Here is an 18,510-nt window from a genome sequence, read left to right as displayed (position 1 = left end):
TCACCCACATGTGTGCACACACAGATTATCACATACAAAAACACACACATAGCACATGCGCACCCACACACACACACATGCAATGTGCGCGCCCACACACACACATGCCATGTGCGCGCCCATATGGCATGTGTGAGAAGCTCCCTACTGTTCCAGAGGAGTGATGGGAGGAGAACGAGGCCCCTCCCCTCTAAGAGAAGGAGAGACACAGGGGATCAGCCGGTCAGTGTGGGGCCCACTCAGTGAGTCAATGCCAGGTCGGCGACCACCCACGCTTCTCTCACCAGCAGCAGCTCAGAGAGAACACACAGAATGGAAGAGGACACAATGAAATTAGCTGAATGCAAAGGACCAACTGAAGAAGAATATTTAACTACTTCTTAAACAATTTTTAATCTGAGGAAAGGCAAAGGGAAATCCGGGGACTTTTAAAATGTCTTCCTCCCGGTGTCAAGCCACAGGAGCATGTGGACATGATGTACATCTCCATGGAGACAGCCATAGCCCTGGCCTCTGTGCTGGGCAACGTGTTAGTGGTGCTGGTGGTCTGTACGAACCGGGCCCTGAGGGACACGTTCTGCTTCATCGTGTCTCTGGCGGTGGCCGACATCACTGTGGGAGTCCTGGTCATCCCCCTAGCTGTAGTGATCAGTCTGGGACTGAAGACTCAGTTTTACACCTGCCTCTTCTTCTCCTGCCTGCTCCTCATCATCACCCAGGGCTCCATCCTGTCCCTAATGGCCATTGCCATCGACCGCTACCTCCGGGTCAAGATTCCCATCAAGTGAGTCGAATAACACTGGCTGTATGCTATTTACTTTTCCCAGGTAGCGTTCTGAACAGTCTGAAAACAACTGCCAACTTTACCACACAGAGGGCTCTATTTTAACGAACCTAATGCAATGTTAAATCATAGTGCTGGCTGTAGTGCTGCTCCATGGCTAAATATATGGTTGCTTTAAGTTGTGTATTTATAGTCTTTTATGTGTTGCGTTGTCATCAACTCTAATAAGAATGTTAGTCCGTTTTAGCCTAGTTTGTTAAATAGCACGAGGAAACATTTTCTAAATATGGTGAATTTGTTTGCAGACACATTGTTCTAAGTAATTGCATGGCTTCAATATGGAAATGCATTGTTAACATAGGCCTACTATAAAATGCATTATGTCTGAGACATGGACATGTCAAACGTTGTCACAATTATTTATAAAGCCCTTTTTACGTCAGCAGATGTCACAAAGTGATTATAAAGAAGCCATAAACACCAATGAGTAAGCAATTATGGAATGCCGTTTGGGTATTTGCGTGTCAAAATAACACTATTTGACACGTGAAATAACACAATTATATTATAGAATGTTGTGTATGCTGAATTTGCACGTGCAAGCCAAGCGCCACAATTACGATCAGAAGCACTACAAGCACACGCCGGCCACGAACGATGTGTTTACAATCCCGCGTTGGTAAAGAGGCATATTTGTTCGACCGAATGGGAAAACGTCTGTGTGCGCATCTGAAATAAGATCAGGATCAAACGAGCAGGATTAAAAAATAGGCAAATATCTTTGATACAGATGTTAGAACTGTGAAGGATGGTTTTGTTCTCTTTTAACATAAATATATGCCTTATAGAAGTAGGACATGTTAATCACAAAACATAGTGTGACTGCAGAAAGGCTGTTGTTAATCTAGGGTGTCGACTGTGCAAACCACAAGGTTGAGACAAGATGGAAAAATGCTGAATAACAAGAAAACAGGAACTGAGGAATGTGTAGGGAAAATGCTGAATAACAAGAAAACAGGAACGGAGGAATGAGTAGAAACCAACAAATCAGCTCAATCTTCACAAGCACCATTCTGGACATTTCAATCCTGAGTGCTGTGACTGGACACCACCGATAGGCTAGCAAGTTTAAAACCACGCTAAGCCTCTACTGTGACAGGCCAACTCTAAAGTTGGAACTAACTCTGGAACAGTATAAAAGAAGATGTCTGTACTATTTCAGTCAGTTCTCTGCYTTACYCTGCGTGGTGATACAGTGAACCCGTATATACGAAAATTGCATTTACCATTTATCACTTGTGTTAAATAAAGATAATTATAGTATAATCAGTGACTCTGAATCACATTATATCCTGATWCCAGATTTGATTGACGCAACCTTTCACAGAACTTCGGCGGTAGATAGCTAACGTTAGCACTAATGCAACCAGCCTGAAAACAATGACCAGTAAAAACTGCAGTCATTTTCAATATTCTTAGCAATGATTTAGGAATCCTTGGGCGTAGGTATTAGCTAGGTAGCCACTTGTTGTTCGCCTATTGACATTTAACTTCAGTTCATGAAAATAACTAGCTAGCCGCTACTTGGCCCTGTTGCCCAGAGCTAACGTTATAAGCAGCCAGCTAGCTTCATCTGGCTGGTGAGGCTTGACCGGACCGGGTTATGTGTTGTGAAGCCAGCCACAATAATGATTAGCCACGCTAGTGGAATTTTCAGTTCGCCTTCAAAGTAAAGGTTTATCTTTGAAAGTGACGCAGAAAGTTACAATTGGTGGAATCATGCCATATTTAGACTAGATAATGTTTAACAAGGTTGGAATGTGGAGCAATGAAATGGTTTATCAGTCTACTCGGTGACACTAGGCAAGTTAGTTAAGAACAAATTCTTATTTACAATGACGGCCTACCAAAAGGCAAAAGGCTTCTTTTGGGGACGGGCTGGGATAAAAAAAATAAAAAAAAATTTAAAAAAAAAAGGTCAACAAGTTTATTTGACACGTCAAATAATGTTATTTGTATTAACTGCCTTGATTTTGCTGGACCCCGGGAAGAGTAGCAGCTAATGGGATCCATAGTAAATATAAATGACACTTTTCTTTTGAAGGCTAACCGCAAATACCACTAGTGTGGTTTATCCTTATTGTGACTAGCTTCACATAGATGGGTCCTATTTAATCAAATAAGAACTCTCTTATAAATTAGGGGTATTTTAGATGATGACACCTTACTAGATAGTTAGCTAGCTAACTATAACTACTGAAACAGATTATGTCGTTTTGCTATGTTTTTGGGGAAGAACATTGTTTGCATCCATCAGCTATAGCTAGCTTCTTTTTTTTTACCAGCAGTGCCCAGAGCTTTGGGAAGGGCAGGTGCGCGAGGCAAAACTTTACCAGCGTCATAGCATAAGTATCTATTAATCGTTGTGACATATGAAATACAAGTGATAGTGTAATCAATGTGTAATAACTACATAAAACATGTATGAACGTGTTAAATTATTATGTGACTAATATATGACTATTAGGTCCTGATTGGTGGGCTCCAGAGATGCACTACATACCCTGGTTCGATTCCAGGTTGTATCACAACCCGGCGTCCCAATCACAGCCGCACAATTGGCCCAGCGTTGTACGAGGTTGGGATTTGGTCTGAAGTTGGTACCAGTTTAAAAAAATGTTTTTAAGTAATGTAAGTATGGAGGTAGTTTTATGCCTACCCCAAAAAAGGGGTTAAACTCAAACTCAATACAACACATTAATGAGTGCCACTGTCCATATTTTCAAGCATAGTGGTGGCTGCATCATGTTGGTATGCTTGTAATCATTAGGACTGGGGAGTTTTTCAGAATATAAACTAAATGGAATGGAGCTAAGCACAGACAAAATCCTAGAGGAAAACCTGGTTCAGTCTGCTTAGACACTGGGAGATTAATTCACCTTTCGGCAGGACAATAACCCAAAACACAAGGTCAAATCTACACTGGAGTCGCTTACCAAGAATACAGTGAAAGTTCCTGAGTGGCCAACTGACAGTTTTGACTTAAATCTACTTGAAAATCTATGGCAAGACCTGAAAATGGTTGTCTGGCAATGATCAACAACCAATTTGACAGATCTTGAAGAATGTAACAAATAATCAATGGGCAAATGTTGCACAATCTACAATGCTCTTTGCATTTTACCCAGAAAGACTCACAGCTGTAATCGCTGACAAAGGTGCTCCTACAAGTATTAAGTCAGGGGTGTGAATACTTATGTTAGTTGAGATATTTCTGTATTTCATTTGCAATACATTTGCAAAAACTTTTCATATAGGATTGTCTATAATGAGATTGATTTTGCTTTAGGGCAACAACTTGAGTATTTTACTGTATTCCTAGTGAAGAAAATGTTCTGTTAATTCTAATTACACGTTGATGACTTAAATTACACATTGATGACTTACATGCTAACTTTTATTTGTAATTTAAAAGCCCTGTTTGTGGTGTGAGGGATACCAAGGGAGTGTGCAGTAGCAATCTAAGTATAATTTCTCTCAGACTGCTGGGAAGCCATATATCTTCGCTTAGTTTAATAGAAATCAATGGGCTAGACATTGAAAGCTTTTAAGTAAATAAAAATGTTCCTGTCCGTCCCAAGGAGTGACTTTTAAGGCTGGTTCGTTGGGCATTTTTGGCAGAGTTCCTCGTGTGTCTCATTTATTTGTAGTGTCATGTGGACAGGGGAGTTGTGTAAGAGAGCAATATATGGTAACAGCAACTTACTATCAAAGGTTCCTTCATTTTGTTGTTTTATATTAAATTATCATCAATGTAGTTTAAAATTGATTTCTGTCATACTACCAACTTTTGTGTTCTCACATAAAAATCTGAAACCAATGTAAATATACTAAACAAAAATATAAACGCAACATGTAAAGCGTTGGTCCCATATTTCCTGAGGTGAAATAAAAGATCCCAGAAATGTTCCATACGCACAAACAACATATTTTTCTCAAATTTGGTGCACAAATTTGTTTACATCCCTGTTAGTGAGCATTTCTCCTTTGCCAAGATAATCCATCCACCTAACAGGTGTGGYATATCAAGAAGCTGATTAAACAGCATGACCATTACACAGGTGCACCTTGTGCTGGGGACAATAAAAGGTGACTAAAATGTGCAGTTTTGTCACGCAACATATGTCTCATGTTTTGAGCGAACGTGCAATTTACATTCTGACTGCAGGAATGTCCACCAGAGGTGTTGCCAGATAATTGAATGTTAATTTCTCTACCATAAACTGCCTCCAACGTCGTTTTAGAAAATTTGGCAGTACCTCACAAAGCAGACCACGTGTAACCACGCCAGCACAGGACGTCCACATCCGGCTTCTTCACCTGCGGGATCATCTGAGACCAACCACCCGGACAGAGGATGAAACTGAGGAGTATTTCTGTTTGTAATAAAGTCCTTTTGTGGGGAAAAACTTGTTCTGATTGGCTGGGCCTGGCTCCCCAGTGGATGGGCCTTTCTCCCAAGTGGGTGGGCCTATGCTCTCCCAGGCCCACCCATGGYTGTGCCCCTGCCCAGTCATGTGAAATCCATAGATTAGGTCCTAATTTATTYATTTCAATTGATTGATTTCTTTATATGAACTGTAACTCAGTAAAATCGTTGAAATTGTTGCATGTTGTGTTTATATTTTTATTCAGTATAGATGCTTGGATTTACTTAACTCTCAGTATTTTGCATTCTACATTTACATTTAAGTCATTTAGCAGACGCTCTTATCCAGAGCGACTTACAAATTGGAAAGTTCATACATATTCATCCTGGTCCCCCCGTGGGGAATGAACCCACAACCCTGGCGTTGCAAGCGCCATGCTCTACCAACTGAGCCACACGGGACCACTTCTAAAATCAATATGTGCCAAATTTGGTGACACTTTATAAATCGCCTTCATTAAAAATCTGAACGCAATATAGCTTGCATTTTCTTATCTCTCAGTATTTTGCATTCTAAAATCGATTTGTGCCAAAATAAAAAAAATCTATATATTGTATTATTATTTGTTGACATTTTATAAATCACATTCAAAGAATAAATTAATCCATTGTGCTTCTGTCACATAATAGGTTTGACAGCCTGTTAGCTTGAGTGGCACTGAAACAATACMATTTTTTAACCTTTATTTAACTAGGCAAGTCAGTTGAGAACAAATTCTTATTTAAAATGACAGCCTACCAAAAGGCAAAAGGCCTCGTGTGGGGATGGGGGCTGGGATTAAAAACACAAATAAATGAAATAAAMATATTGAACAAAACTTAATACATGCATAAATTAATGTAATCACTAATGCATTACACAGAGATGGTGTATCATTGGTATTCATAAAATCTCATACTTAGCTCCTTAGAACAGCATGTACTGTAAAAATGCATGCCTGATGCGTCCAGCAAGCATCTTAAACAAATGGCTTATGGAAAGGTTTTCAGACATATTTGTCTGGAGATAATCAAAAGTCTAAGCTAAGCTTCACCTCCAGCTGTTTTGTATGTTCTATGTTTGTCAATGTACTGTATAATTTTTMAAACTGACTCTGATAATTCCTCTGGTCCTCTGCAGGTACAGCATTATCGTGACCCAGAACAGAGCATGGGTGGCAGTGTTCCTATGCTGGCTCCTCTCTGCCCTGACGGGGATGGTGCCCATGTTGGGCTGGCACAACGAGCACACACAGGGTAACCTGAGCATCACCAGCGATGACATAATAGTTTGCAAGTTCACCAAGGTCATGCGTATGGACTACATGGTCTACTTCAACTTCTTTGGCTGGGTGGTGGTTACTCTGACCATCATGATCGGGCTGTACGCTGAGATCTTCAGGGTGATCCGGAAGCAGCTTAACATGCGTGCCAAGGCCACTTGCGACACCAGCAAGTACTTGGACAAGGAGCTAAAGCTAGCCAAGTCCTTGGCGCTCATCGTCTTCTTATTCGCTCTGTGCTGGCTGCCGCTGCATGTCATGAACTGCATCCTCTTCTATTGCCCGGAGTGTGGGATGCCCAAGAGTGCCATGTATGTGGGAATCTTTATGACCCACATCAAGTCTGCCCTCAACCGGCTGGTCTATGCCTTCCGAATACAGCGGTTCCGTGCCACGCGCTGGTCCAGATCTTCCACTGCTGCATGCTGTGTAAACCCACAGAGAACAGCCCTTGCCCCAACCAGCCCAGCCCACCACCCCTGTTTGAGAAAACCCCAGTCCACCCGTACCCACGACCTGCCCTGTTGATATGCTTCTCCTGCGAAATGTTGTGTCAAAGAAGTAGTCGTAGTGCAATAATAAGGAGACTTCTGCTTTCCAACCATCATCTGGGATGAAGGATACAGCATATGGACTGCAGTCTGTTTTGTGATGGCCCCCATTAGTGGACTAGACTCCAACGAAAAGCACTTCACTGAATTATGAGAATTAAGTTAATTAACATCTCGTTAACATTTGCAATAGGCACCTCCTGGGAAAGTCAATCCCGTAAACAGGAAGACTTTAAATGCAAGTACCAGCCCATTTCCGGGTCCATCTGTACATTGCCTTCAGTGATAACATATCAAAGAAAGGAGAGGGTAGAACGGTGGAATCTGCATTTCGCCACTTTCACAAATAACTGGTTCTTCAGGATTAGCTGAAGGACTTGTCGAACATGTAGGATGTGTTCTTGGGCAGAACGGGAAAAAAACAGGATGTTGTCGAGTTAGACAAACACGAAACGACTTAACATGTTCCGGAGCACATTGTTTACCAAGGCCTGGAAGACCGCGGGGGCGTTGGTGAGTGCAAACGGCATGACCAGGTATTCATAACGTCCACTGGCAGTGTTGAAGGCTGTCTTCCACTCATCCCCTTCACGTAACCAAACCAGGTGGTAGGTATTCTGACGGTCCAGCTTGGAAAAGATGGTAGCCCCCTGGAGAGGTTCGAAAGCTGAGTAGAGGAGTGGTAGGGGGTAACGATTCTTGATCGTTATGTCATTAAGGCCCCGGTAGTCAATGCACGGACACAGGGTCTTGTCCTTTTCCACAAAGAAAAACATGGGATGCAGTAGAACGCATGCCTCCAGCAGCCTGAGAGTCCTCAATATACTCCTCCATGGCCTTGGTCTCCGGGTCGGATAGGGAATATAGCCGACCACGAGGCGGTATGGTGCCTGGAAGAAGGTCAATGGCACAATCATAGGGACAATGCGGGGGAAGAGAAGTAGCCCGTGCCTTGTTGAAGACCTCCAGGAGGTCATGGTACTCTGCGGGGACTGCAGAGAAATCGGAGGCTTGACTTAAGCCCTGAGGAGGCCGTCTCGGGGGAGGCTGTGCCGCTTTGAGGCAATGGGAACGGCAGAACAGACTCCAACCCAGGATTGAACTTGTGGTCCAGTCAATAACAGGGTTGTGTTTTTGGAGCCAAGACAATCCCAAAACAGGAACATGGGGGGACTCAATGTGTCACACCCTGATCTGTTTCACCTGTCCTCGTTWTTGTCTCCACCCCCTCCAGGTGTCGCTTGTTTTCCCCCGTATATTTATCCCTGTGTTTCCTGTCTCTCTGTGCCAGTTTTTCTACCAGCGTTTTTTCCCCGTTTTCCTGCGTTGCCTTTTCCCCTTTTTCTAGTCCTCCCGGTTTTGACCCTTGCCTGTTCTGGACTCTGTACCCGTCTGCCTGACCATACTGCCTGCCCTGACCTCGAGCCTGCCTGCCACTCTGTAACTCCTGGACTCTGATCTGGTTATGATCTTTTGCCTGTCCACGACCATTCTCTTGCCTGCCCCTTGGGCAGGGTTGGGGTTAGAGAGAAAAGGAAAAAGCAGGAGCACGGTGTAACACGCTTCTTGACTTGACAAAACAAGACTAACTGGCACAGACAGACAGAAAACACAGGTATAAATACCCAGGGGATAATGGGGATGGGTTAGGGTTAGCGCCAGGCTGCCCTACATTATGCACTCCTGCCACCATCAATACACACACCAGCTTCCCTCGTAACGCGCATCAGCGATTCATTGCACTCACCTGGACTCAATCACTGTTTTATTACCTCCCCTATATCTGTCTGTTCCCCAGCTCTGCTCCCCAATTCTGCATTAATTGTTGTATGTCTTTGTCTTACACGGTTCTGACGCTGTTCCTGTCCCGTTCCATGTCTGTGTTACATTAAATGTTCAACTCTCTGTACCGGCTTCTCATCTCCAGCGTTGGTTCTTACAGAGGTGATAGAATAGCTGCCACAGAGGTTTTCATTATATTGAAAAAAGGCCTGTAAATTGAACAGAAAAAACGTTTTTTTTCTTAAATATGTTATGTATGAACAGAATAATTGGTGGCTGAATACATTTTGGTTTTTGGTATTCCTCCACACATAGTACACTCAAGTGTGTTTCTCCACACATACTACATTTAAGCGCATTTCTCCACATATACTACATTCAAGGGTATTTCTCCACACATACTACTTTCAATAGAAACATGACCGAGTTTGATCAATTTACAATAGAAACTAGTATTTAAATTGGCTTTAAAAAATAAAAAAAATGTAACCTTTATTTAACCAGGTAGGATAGTTGAGAACAAGTTCTCATTTACAACTGCGACCTGGCCAAGAATAAAGCAAAGCAGTTCGACACATACAACAACACAGAGTTACACATGGAATAAACAAACATACAGTCAATAATACAGTAGAAAAAAGTATATATACAGTGTGTGCAAATGAGGTAAGATAAGGGAGGTAAGGCAATAAATAGGCCATGGTAGCGAAGTAATTACAATATACCAATTAAACACTGGAAAGATTGGTGTGCAGAAGATGAATGTGCAAGTAGATATACTGGGGTGCAAAGGAGCAAGATAAATAAATAAATACAGTATGGGGAGGAGCTAGTTGGATGGGCTATTTACAGATTTTTAATTTTTTTATTTTACCTTTATTTAACTAGGCAAGTCAGTTAAGAACAAATTTGCTTTTTCAATGACGGCCTAGGAACAGTGGGTTAACTGCCTGTTCAGGGGCAGAACAACAGATGTGTACCTTGTCAGCTCGGGGATTCGAACTGCCAACGCTCTAACCACTAGGCTACGCTGCCGCCCCAGGGTAGATGCGCTATGTACAGGTGCAGTGATCTGTGAGCTGCTCTGACAGCTGGTGCTTAAAGCTAGTGAGGGAGATATGAGTCTCCAGCTTCAGTGATTTTTGCAGTTCGTTCCAGTCATTGGCAGCAGAGAACTGGAAGGAAAGGCAGCCAAAGGAGGAATTGGCTTTGAGGGTGACTAGTGAGATATCCCTGCTGGAGCACGTGCTACGGGTGGGTGCTGCTATGGTGACCAGTGAGCTCTCTCTAGCAGAGACTTGAAGATGACCTGGAGCCCATGTGTTTGGCGACGAGTATGAAGCGAGGGTCAGCCAACGAGAGCGTACAGGTCGCAATGGTGGGTAGTATATGGGGCTTTAGTGACAAAACGGATGGCACTGTGATAGACTGCATCCAATTTGTTGAGTAGACTGTTGGAGGCTATTTTGTAAATGACATCGCCGAAGTCGAGGATCGGTTCAATGGTCAGTTTTACGAGGGTATGTTTTGCAGCATTAGTGAAAGATGCTTTGTTGCGAAATAGGAAGCCAACTCTAGATTTCATTTTGGATTGGAGATGCTCAATGTGAGTCTGGAAGGAGAGTTTACAGTCTAACCAGACACCTTGGTATTTGTAGTTGTCCACATATTCTAAGTCAGAACCGCCCAGAGCAGTGATGCTGGACGGGCGGGCAGGTGCAGGCAGCGATCGGTTGAAGAGCATGCATTTMGTTTTCCTTGCATTTAAGAGCAGTTGGAGGCCACGGAAGGAGACTTGTATGCCATTGAAGCTCGTCTGGAGGTTAGTTAACACAGTGTCCAAAGAAGGGCCAGAAGTATACAGAATGGTGTCATCTGCGTAGGGGTGGATCAGAGAATCACCAGCAGCAAGAGCAACATCATTGATGTATACAGAGAAGATTCAGCCCGAGAATTGAACCCTGTGGCACCCCCATAGAGACAGCCAGAGGCCCAGACAAAAGGCCCTCCGATTTGACACACTGAACTCTATCAGAGAAGTAGTTGGTGAACCATGCGAGGCAGTCATTTGAGAAGCCAAGGTTGTTTAGACTGCCGATAAGAATGTGGTGATTGACAGAGTCGAAAGCCTTGGCCAGGTCGATGAATACGGCTGCACAGTATTGTCTCTTATCGATGGACGTTATGATATCGTTTAGGACCTTGAGTGTGGCTGAGGTGCACCCATGACCAGCTCTGAAACCAGATTGCATAGCAGAGAAGGTACGGTGGGATTCGAAATGGTCGGTGATCTGTTTGTTAACTTGGTTTTCAAAGACCTTAGAAAGGCAGGGTAGGATAGATATAGGTCTGTAGCAGTTTGGGTCTAGAGTGTCTCCCCCTTTGAAGAGGGGGATGATCGCGGCAGCTTTCCAATCTTTGGGATTCTCAGATGATACGAAAGAGAGGTTGAACAGGCTAGTAATATGGGTTGCAACAATTTCGGCACATCATTTTAGAAAGAGAGGGTCCAGATTGTCTAGCCCAGCTGATTTGTATGGGTCCAGATTTTGCAGCTCTTTCAGAACATCAGCTATCTGAATTTGGGTGAAGGAKAAATGGGGGAGGCTTGGGCGAGTTGCTGTGGGGGGTGCCGGGCAGTTGACGGGGTTAAGGGTAGCCAGGTGGAAAGCATGGCCAGCCGTAGAAAAATGCTTATTGAAATTCTCAATTATAGTGGATTTATCAGTGGTGACAGTGTTTCCTAGCCTCAGTGCASKGGGCAGCTGGGAGGAGGTGCTCTTATTCTCCGTGGACTTCAGTGTCCCAGAACTTTTTTGAGTTTGTGCTACAGAATGCAAATTTCTGTTTCAAAAAGCTAGCCTTAGCTTCCTAACTGCCTGTGTATATTGGTTCCTAACTTCCCTGAAATATTGCATATCACGGGGGCTATTCGATGCTAATGCAGTACGCCACAGGATGTTTTTGTGCTGGTCAAGGGCAGTCAGGTCTGGAGTGAACCAAGGGCTATATCTGTTCCTGGTTCAACATTTTTTGAATGGAGCATGCTTATTTAAGATGGTGAGGAAGGCACTTTTAAAGAATAACCAGGCATCCTCTACTGACGGGATGAGGTCAATATCATTCCAGGATACCCCGGCTAGGTCGATAAGAAAGGTCTGCTCGCTGAAGTGTTTTAGGGAGTGTTTGACAGTGATGAGGGATGGTCGTTTGACCGCAGACCCATTACGGATGCAGGCAATGAGGCAGTGATCGCTGAGATCTTGGTTGAAAACAGCAGAGGTGTATTTGGAGGGCAAGTTGGTTAGGATGATATCTATGAGGGTGCCCGTGTTTACGGATTTGGGGTTGTACCTGGTAGGTTMATTGATAATTTGTGTAGATTGATGGCATCAAGCTTAGATTGTAGGATGGCCTTGTCAGCTCAGGGATTCGATCCAGCAACCTTTCAGTTACTGGCCCAACACTCTAAGCACTAGGCTAGAGTGCCTATAGCAGATATGATTTCAACAACTCAGGGATAAGTGCTAGCTCACGGCAAAGCACAATACAGTAAGTACATTATCACTCAAACATAACATACATGAGAATAAATAAGAGATAAATATGACTTACAATAAACTCTTCGTCCGCCCATTCACAGCACCACCAAGTGTTTCACAACCTCCTTCGTCCACTTCGTTCTGCCTGGCCTTTAATCTGTGCTGTCTAGATATAATAATTCCAACATCTTTAGATTTTCTTTTCGCTGTGTCTGAGGAAAAGATGATCTGTATAGTGCCAGTCAAAAGATTGGACACATCTACTCATTCAAGGGTTTGTCTATATTTTTACTATTTTCTACATTGTATAATAATAGTGAAGACATCAAAACTATGAAATAACACATATGGAATCATGTAGTTACCAAAAAAGTGTTAAACAAATCAAAATATATTTTAGATTCTTCAAAGTTGCCATCCTTTGCCTTGATGACAGCTTAGCTGTTAAGCGGAGCGACACAGGGGAACCCAAGAGAAGACTCAGATGAGGAAACAGGGATGAATGAACCAAAATATTTATTGTACACAGGGAGATATGGAGTGCAGATCCATATCTGGAAGCTCGGATGAGTTGCAGAAAATCCAGATTTGGAGACTGAGGTTGGAGTTAGCTGAGTATAACAGGGTAAACAGGGACTGAGGGGAATCCAAGGTAGTGGTGGTGAGTAAAATCCAGAGCAAGGTAGTTGGGTGGTGAGATGTGGAACAGGAGACAGGAGCCAGAGACAGAGCGGTAACGGCAATGAGAGGATAAACGGTGTCAGGCAGGGAAACAGGCACAGCAGAGTAACAGGATCTTGAATAATCATAAATGGCTAGAATCATGAACTGACTGAGCAGAGATTACGATCTGGCAGAGTGGAAGTGGCAGGACTGAGTATTTGTAGAAATCTTGATTATGCTCTGATTCCAGCACACCTGTCTCCAAACACACAATCACACAGAGGGAGAGGGAGGGAGAGAGAGTGTACAGGGGGAGTAACTGCAGGTCAAGAAGACACCGGATGAACACCAGAGGGCGTAGCAGGAGCAGATGTGACAGGACCACCCCCCCCCCTCTACGGACGCCGCCTGGCGCACGACCCGGCTTGCCTGGGTGTGAGGTATGAAAATCCTGTAAGAGGGAGGGATCCAGAATGTGGCGACGGGGCACCCAGCAGCGCCCCTCAGGCCGGTATCCCTCCCAGTCCACCAGATACTGCCAAACGCGAACCCAACGGCACACATCCAAAAGCCGCCGGACGGTATAGGCAGGATGGTCATCGATGAGCCGAGRGGTGGAGCATCAGCTGCAGGAGGGGACTGGAGCAGACTGGTTTAATTAAGGATACATGGAAGRTGGGGTGAATTTTGAGAGAGTCTGGGAGTTTCAGATGAACAGCAGAGGGGTTTATGACACGATCAATCTCAAAGGGGCCAATGAATCGGGGAGCTAGTTTTTTGGAAACCACTTTTATGGGCAAGTCCTTAGATGAAAGTGATAAAAGAATTTATAAGGTTTAAGATAAATGATTAAATAATTATATCCGGAAACTTAACCATTAGGGATTAGAGGTTATGTAGCATGGAGAAGGAGTAATTTAAAATATGAAACATAAGTCCGACTAGGTTAGACTGGGAGAGGGAGGAATGTGTGYGTATGCCTAAGAAAACACCTAGAAACAATTCAACTATGGTTGAACCGACCCGGCTATAACTCTGAGAATGTAAGATAGGACAGGGAGTAGCCCTCCAGGTTTCATTTATCTGGGGGGGACTGGAACTGTCAGCTGGGTAGTGGTAAACTGTGGTGAGAATTCTGGAGAAGAAGATAGCTCTCCTAATGTTAGTGTGCATGTGTGTGCGTAGGTCAGAAGAATGTTATAAAATKAATATCTTTGTATATGAACGGCAGAGCTCTCGTGAATAAACTTTGATTGGACTATTTGTGAGTTGGGAATTCTGTCTGTTTCATTTAAACCAGAACTTTACACACTGGGTTGCAGACCGATTAGAATACTTGAAAACTATAAACATTGGTAACAAAATTCTATATCAGAAAGCCATACCTTTTGGCCTGGAGTGTAGACTGGGGCTGAAGCGCGGCGACGGTTAGCTTTGGWWTGGGTCCTGGCGGAGGCACGAAGAAGAGCAGCCCGGGCCCTCCTCCAGGTGCGACGACAACTGCCCATGTGGTCCTGGACAGAGGGCACCGCTACTTCAACCTCTTGGGCAGGGAACAAGGGAGTTTGGTAACCCAGAGCACACTCTAAGGGAGACATGCCTGATGAGGGTGTTGTGGGCATATTCCACCCAGGGTAGCTGGGCACTCCAAGAGGAAGGGTTAGCCGAAGTCACACAGCGTATTGCAATTTCCAACTCCTGGTTGCCCTGCTCGGCCTGGCCGTTGGTTAATACCCAGAGCTGTGCAGAAGGCTCTCCATACCTGGGATGTAAACTGGGGTCCTCAGAAACAATGTCACTAGGGATGCCATGCAGCCACAAAACACGGGATACCAGCAGGTCCGCAGCCTCCCGGGAGGAAGGAAGCTTGGAGAGGGGAATGAAGTGAGCTGCTTTGGAAAATCGGTCAATAATAGTGAGGATGACTGAGTTACCATTCGATGGGGGAAGGCAAGTGACAAAGTCCAAACCTATGTGTGACCAGGGGCGACTGGGTATGGGAAGAGGACGAAGCAGACCAGATGGAGGTTTGGTGGAGGTTTTGTTCCGAGCACAGACCGAGCAGGCTGAGATGAATTCCCGAGCGTCTTTCTCCATGTTGGGCCACCAAAATCACTGACGCAGGAAGGCGACAGTCTGGTTCATGCCAGGGTGACAGGTGAGGTGAGTAGAATGGGCCCATTGAAGAACATCAGAACGAACTGAATCTGGCACAAACAGAGCCTTACAAGGACCGTTTCTAGGATCAGGCTGGTTCAGCTGAGCCTGACGAACACTGGACTCAATCTCCCAGGAGACAGCTGCAACGATGCAGGAGGATGGCATAATGGTTTCTAGCTCGGAACTTGTGTTGTCTGCGGTGAACTGACGGGAGAGGGCGTCGGGCTTGAACATAGGGGTTCCTTTTGTCCAGGTGGGAAAAGGCAGTGGAGTGCAATAGAGATTGCATCATCTGTGGATCTGTTTGAGCGGTATGCAAATTGGACTGGATCTAGGGTTTCTGGGATAATGGTGTTGATGTGAGCCATTACCAGCCTTTCAAAGCACTTCATGGCTACCGACGTGAGTGCTACGGGTCTGTAGTCATTTAGGCAGGTTGCAGGGACTATGGTGGTCTGCTTGAAACATGTTGGTATCACAGACTCAATCAGGGACATGTTGAAAATGTCAGTGAAGACACCTGCCAGTTGGTCAGCACATGCCCGGAGCACACRTCCTGGTAATCCGTCTGGCACTGCAGCCTTGTGTGGCTCAGGTCCTGCATGGATCTGTTAGAAGGAGCTGTTAGAAATGCACAGTCTACCCAGCTGAAAGACTCCATGACAGGACATGGGAGAGGTGACACTGATGCAAGAGGACTTGTGCTCCTATCAATCATGCTAACTGTCTGTATAAGAGGACACTGACTTGATTGACAATAGCCAATTTTCCATTTGAATTATCTCTCTTTCTCTCTCCCTCTCCCCTCCCCCTCTCTATCTTTTACAATCTGTTACCTTGGGTCAAACAGGATTGTAAACTGCTGTGTGGCTTAATCCCCTATATCTTCTTAGTGAAGTGTCCTGACCTAACTAATCAGCCTGGCACTTTCTTCCCTACAGCCAGTCTAACACAGGGAGAAAACCAGACAGAATAACACACAGGAGACATCAAGACTGTTTCTCGTTGATTCAGAAAACAGAGACAACAACAGGAGGAGGAGTTGACAATGGAAGCTAAGTTAACAGAGATCCAAGAGTGCTAATCGACAGACTGGATACCAATCTTCACGAGGGACACACAAGCAGTATGGATGCTGTAAAACTATAATCACCACTCTCTGCATTTCTCTCCATCTCTAAGTATTTGTTCGTTTTGTGAACATTGAAATCTTGAATTCCTGAACTAGAGGGTTTAGGGTGAAGAGATATATAGAATCGCCCAATAGAGGAAGTCTTGAAGAGATGGCACAGGGAGACGGAGTTACTGAACATGAGAGGGAGACGGCTGAGGAGGAGGATGCCTTGCTACACTTTAGCCGCTATGCCGAGGCCCGCCAAGCCCTGCCCTGGGACCAGAAGACCCGCAGGGAGAAGATTACCTACTACACTGACCGCTGCTTTCTCATCTTCGTCATCATCTTCCTGTCTGTGCTGTTTGGGGAGGTTATGTACAAAGCATGGTGGGTGTCAAACGGGCATAAGATTAAGGCCTTTTTGTTCAATTTTGCCACATACCTGTTCGCCCAGGAGGAAGGTGAAGACATGATTGAACTGTAGGCCTATAGGACAGTAAGACATTGACAGATATGCCGAACACATCCTCATGATCACCTGAGGATCACCACACCTGAAACTATTATCTGTCAGTCAGTAGGCTATTTTGTTTTGACACAAATATTTGAAATGTGATTGATTGTTTTGTCTGTTTGGAAATCCTGTTTTTTGTTTGTTACTGAACGTGTGCAAGGAAATCAACTAGATATAATCAGAACAATCGTCTAAACTCCAAAATGGTTAATTATTCAATAAAGTCAACTGTCTACATGAATAATTAGGTGTGCTTGCTCATACTTCCCACAGGACACACACTGGTTGAATCAATGTTGTTTACACATAATTTTAACAAAATGTATTATTATTCCGCTACCACCTGTAGCACCAAAACCATAAAATCTACCAACACCAAAACAACTTGCTTGAAAAAAAMCGTTTTGATACTACTAATACTTTTCACACTACAAAAATACTTGCATAAATCACAATGCATTACAATGGTCATAGTTTAACATGGTAAAAGTTTGAACCGTAAGTCATTCTCAACCATTTAAGCTAGAAATGCCATTCACACTTTAAAATGTGCTGACCGGTCTGGCACAATAGTGTGATAGTATTCAGCTTTTTGATACCATTTATACTTTTTCAACTATAACCAATTGAAATTTGCAGGCTCAAATTCTCTCTCTCTCTCTCTCTCTCTCTCTCTCTCTCTCTCTCTCTCTCTCTCTCACACACACACACCTAGCCTAATTTGCTACATAGGTCATCTGCCTTTTTTTCAATTATTTTCCATTGGACAAAAGATTTAACCCACATGTTGGCTTAGTTTTTTTTGCCAAACTAACAATGTCTTACTGTATTTAAATTATTTKATTTKATTTCAACTAACTTATGTTTTAATTCAATTATGCTCTCCCACAACAAACAGAAGGATTGTAAACTGCTCAGTGTGTGGATTAGAGCGTTTTACACTACCATAGATTCTCAAATGCAAGGAGTTTCACTCAAATTAGCCTATCCCGAACCTGAATCGCAAATTCCAAAGGATCATCTAATTTCATCATGGCTTGAATTATTGCTGGACGAAATGTGTTGCTGGACGAAATTGACCTAAAGGAATAATGATCACAATTATACAGATGAGTCAACTGCCACTCACCAGAAAATGGTTTGCTTATAAAGRACCTGGGACAACAGAGTGAATCCATATTCAGGGACACACAGGCAGGACTAGTTTTGTTCAATGGCTTTTGTGAGGTACCCATTTGTGCAATACAGTCTAGTTATCGTGACCACCAAGGCATGTGCCCACTTGAAAAAATTGAAAGATCCTTGAACCATTATGGTGATAATGTATTCATACATACCGACACTTTATTTGTCAGGAGCATCTCGTCCGAGCTGATTTTTTTCTTGGCCGTGAGGTGATTATGAACAAATAATATACATTTGGCCAGCAAGCAGCTGATCGACTCCCCAGTGAATTACCCATGTTTTCAGTCACACTTTCCTTTTACCACTTGTAATGATTTGCATGATATTGATAAAAATGAAGCTTGGTTTGTTCTTAACTTTGATAAGCTAAAGTTGTAAGGTAGGACTACTACACTTTTATAATTCGTATGAGAGGGGTAWTTGTTCTTTTTATATATATATAGGCTAACGTTACTTGATGAAAC

At 43.7% G+C, this 18,510-nt stretch overlaps 1 protein-coding gene across 1 annotated transcript; it reads left to right on the top strand.

Moving 5' to 3' along the window:
• The first annotated feature begins 240 nt into the window (after positions 1 to 240).
• On the top strand, positions 241 to 9,000 carry LOC111970636 (adenosine receptor A1). The gene is made up of 2 exons (XM_023997443.2): positions 241 to 784; positions 6,394 to 9,000. The coding sequence occupies exons 1-2, from the start codon at positions 474 to 476 to the stop codon at positions 7,061 to 7,063; spliced, it is 981 nt and encodes a 326-aa protein (XP_023853211.1). The 5' UTR covers positions 241 to 473; the 3' UTR covers positions 7,064 to 9,000.
• Positions 9,001 to 18,510: the final 9,510 nt, after the last annotated feature.

This window comes from Salvelinus sp. IW2-2015, linkage group LG1 (genome assembly GCF_002910315.2).
Source record: "Salvelinus sp. IW2-2015 linkage group LG1, ASM291031v2, whole genome shotgun sequence".
Taxonomy (NCBI): domain Eukaryota; kingdom Metazoa; phylum Chordata; class Actinopteri; order Salmoniformes; family Salmonidae; genus Salvelinus; species Salvelinus sp. IW2-2015.
The sequence above is the reverse complement of the archived record's forward strand: the minus strand, read 5'-3'. Positions and strand labels throughout refer to the sequence as shown.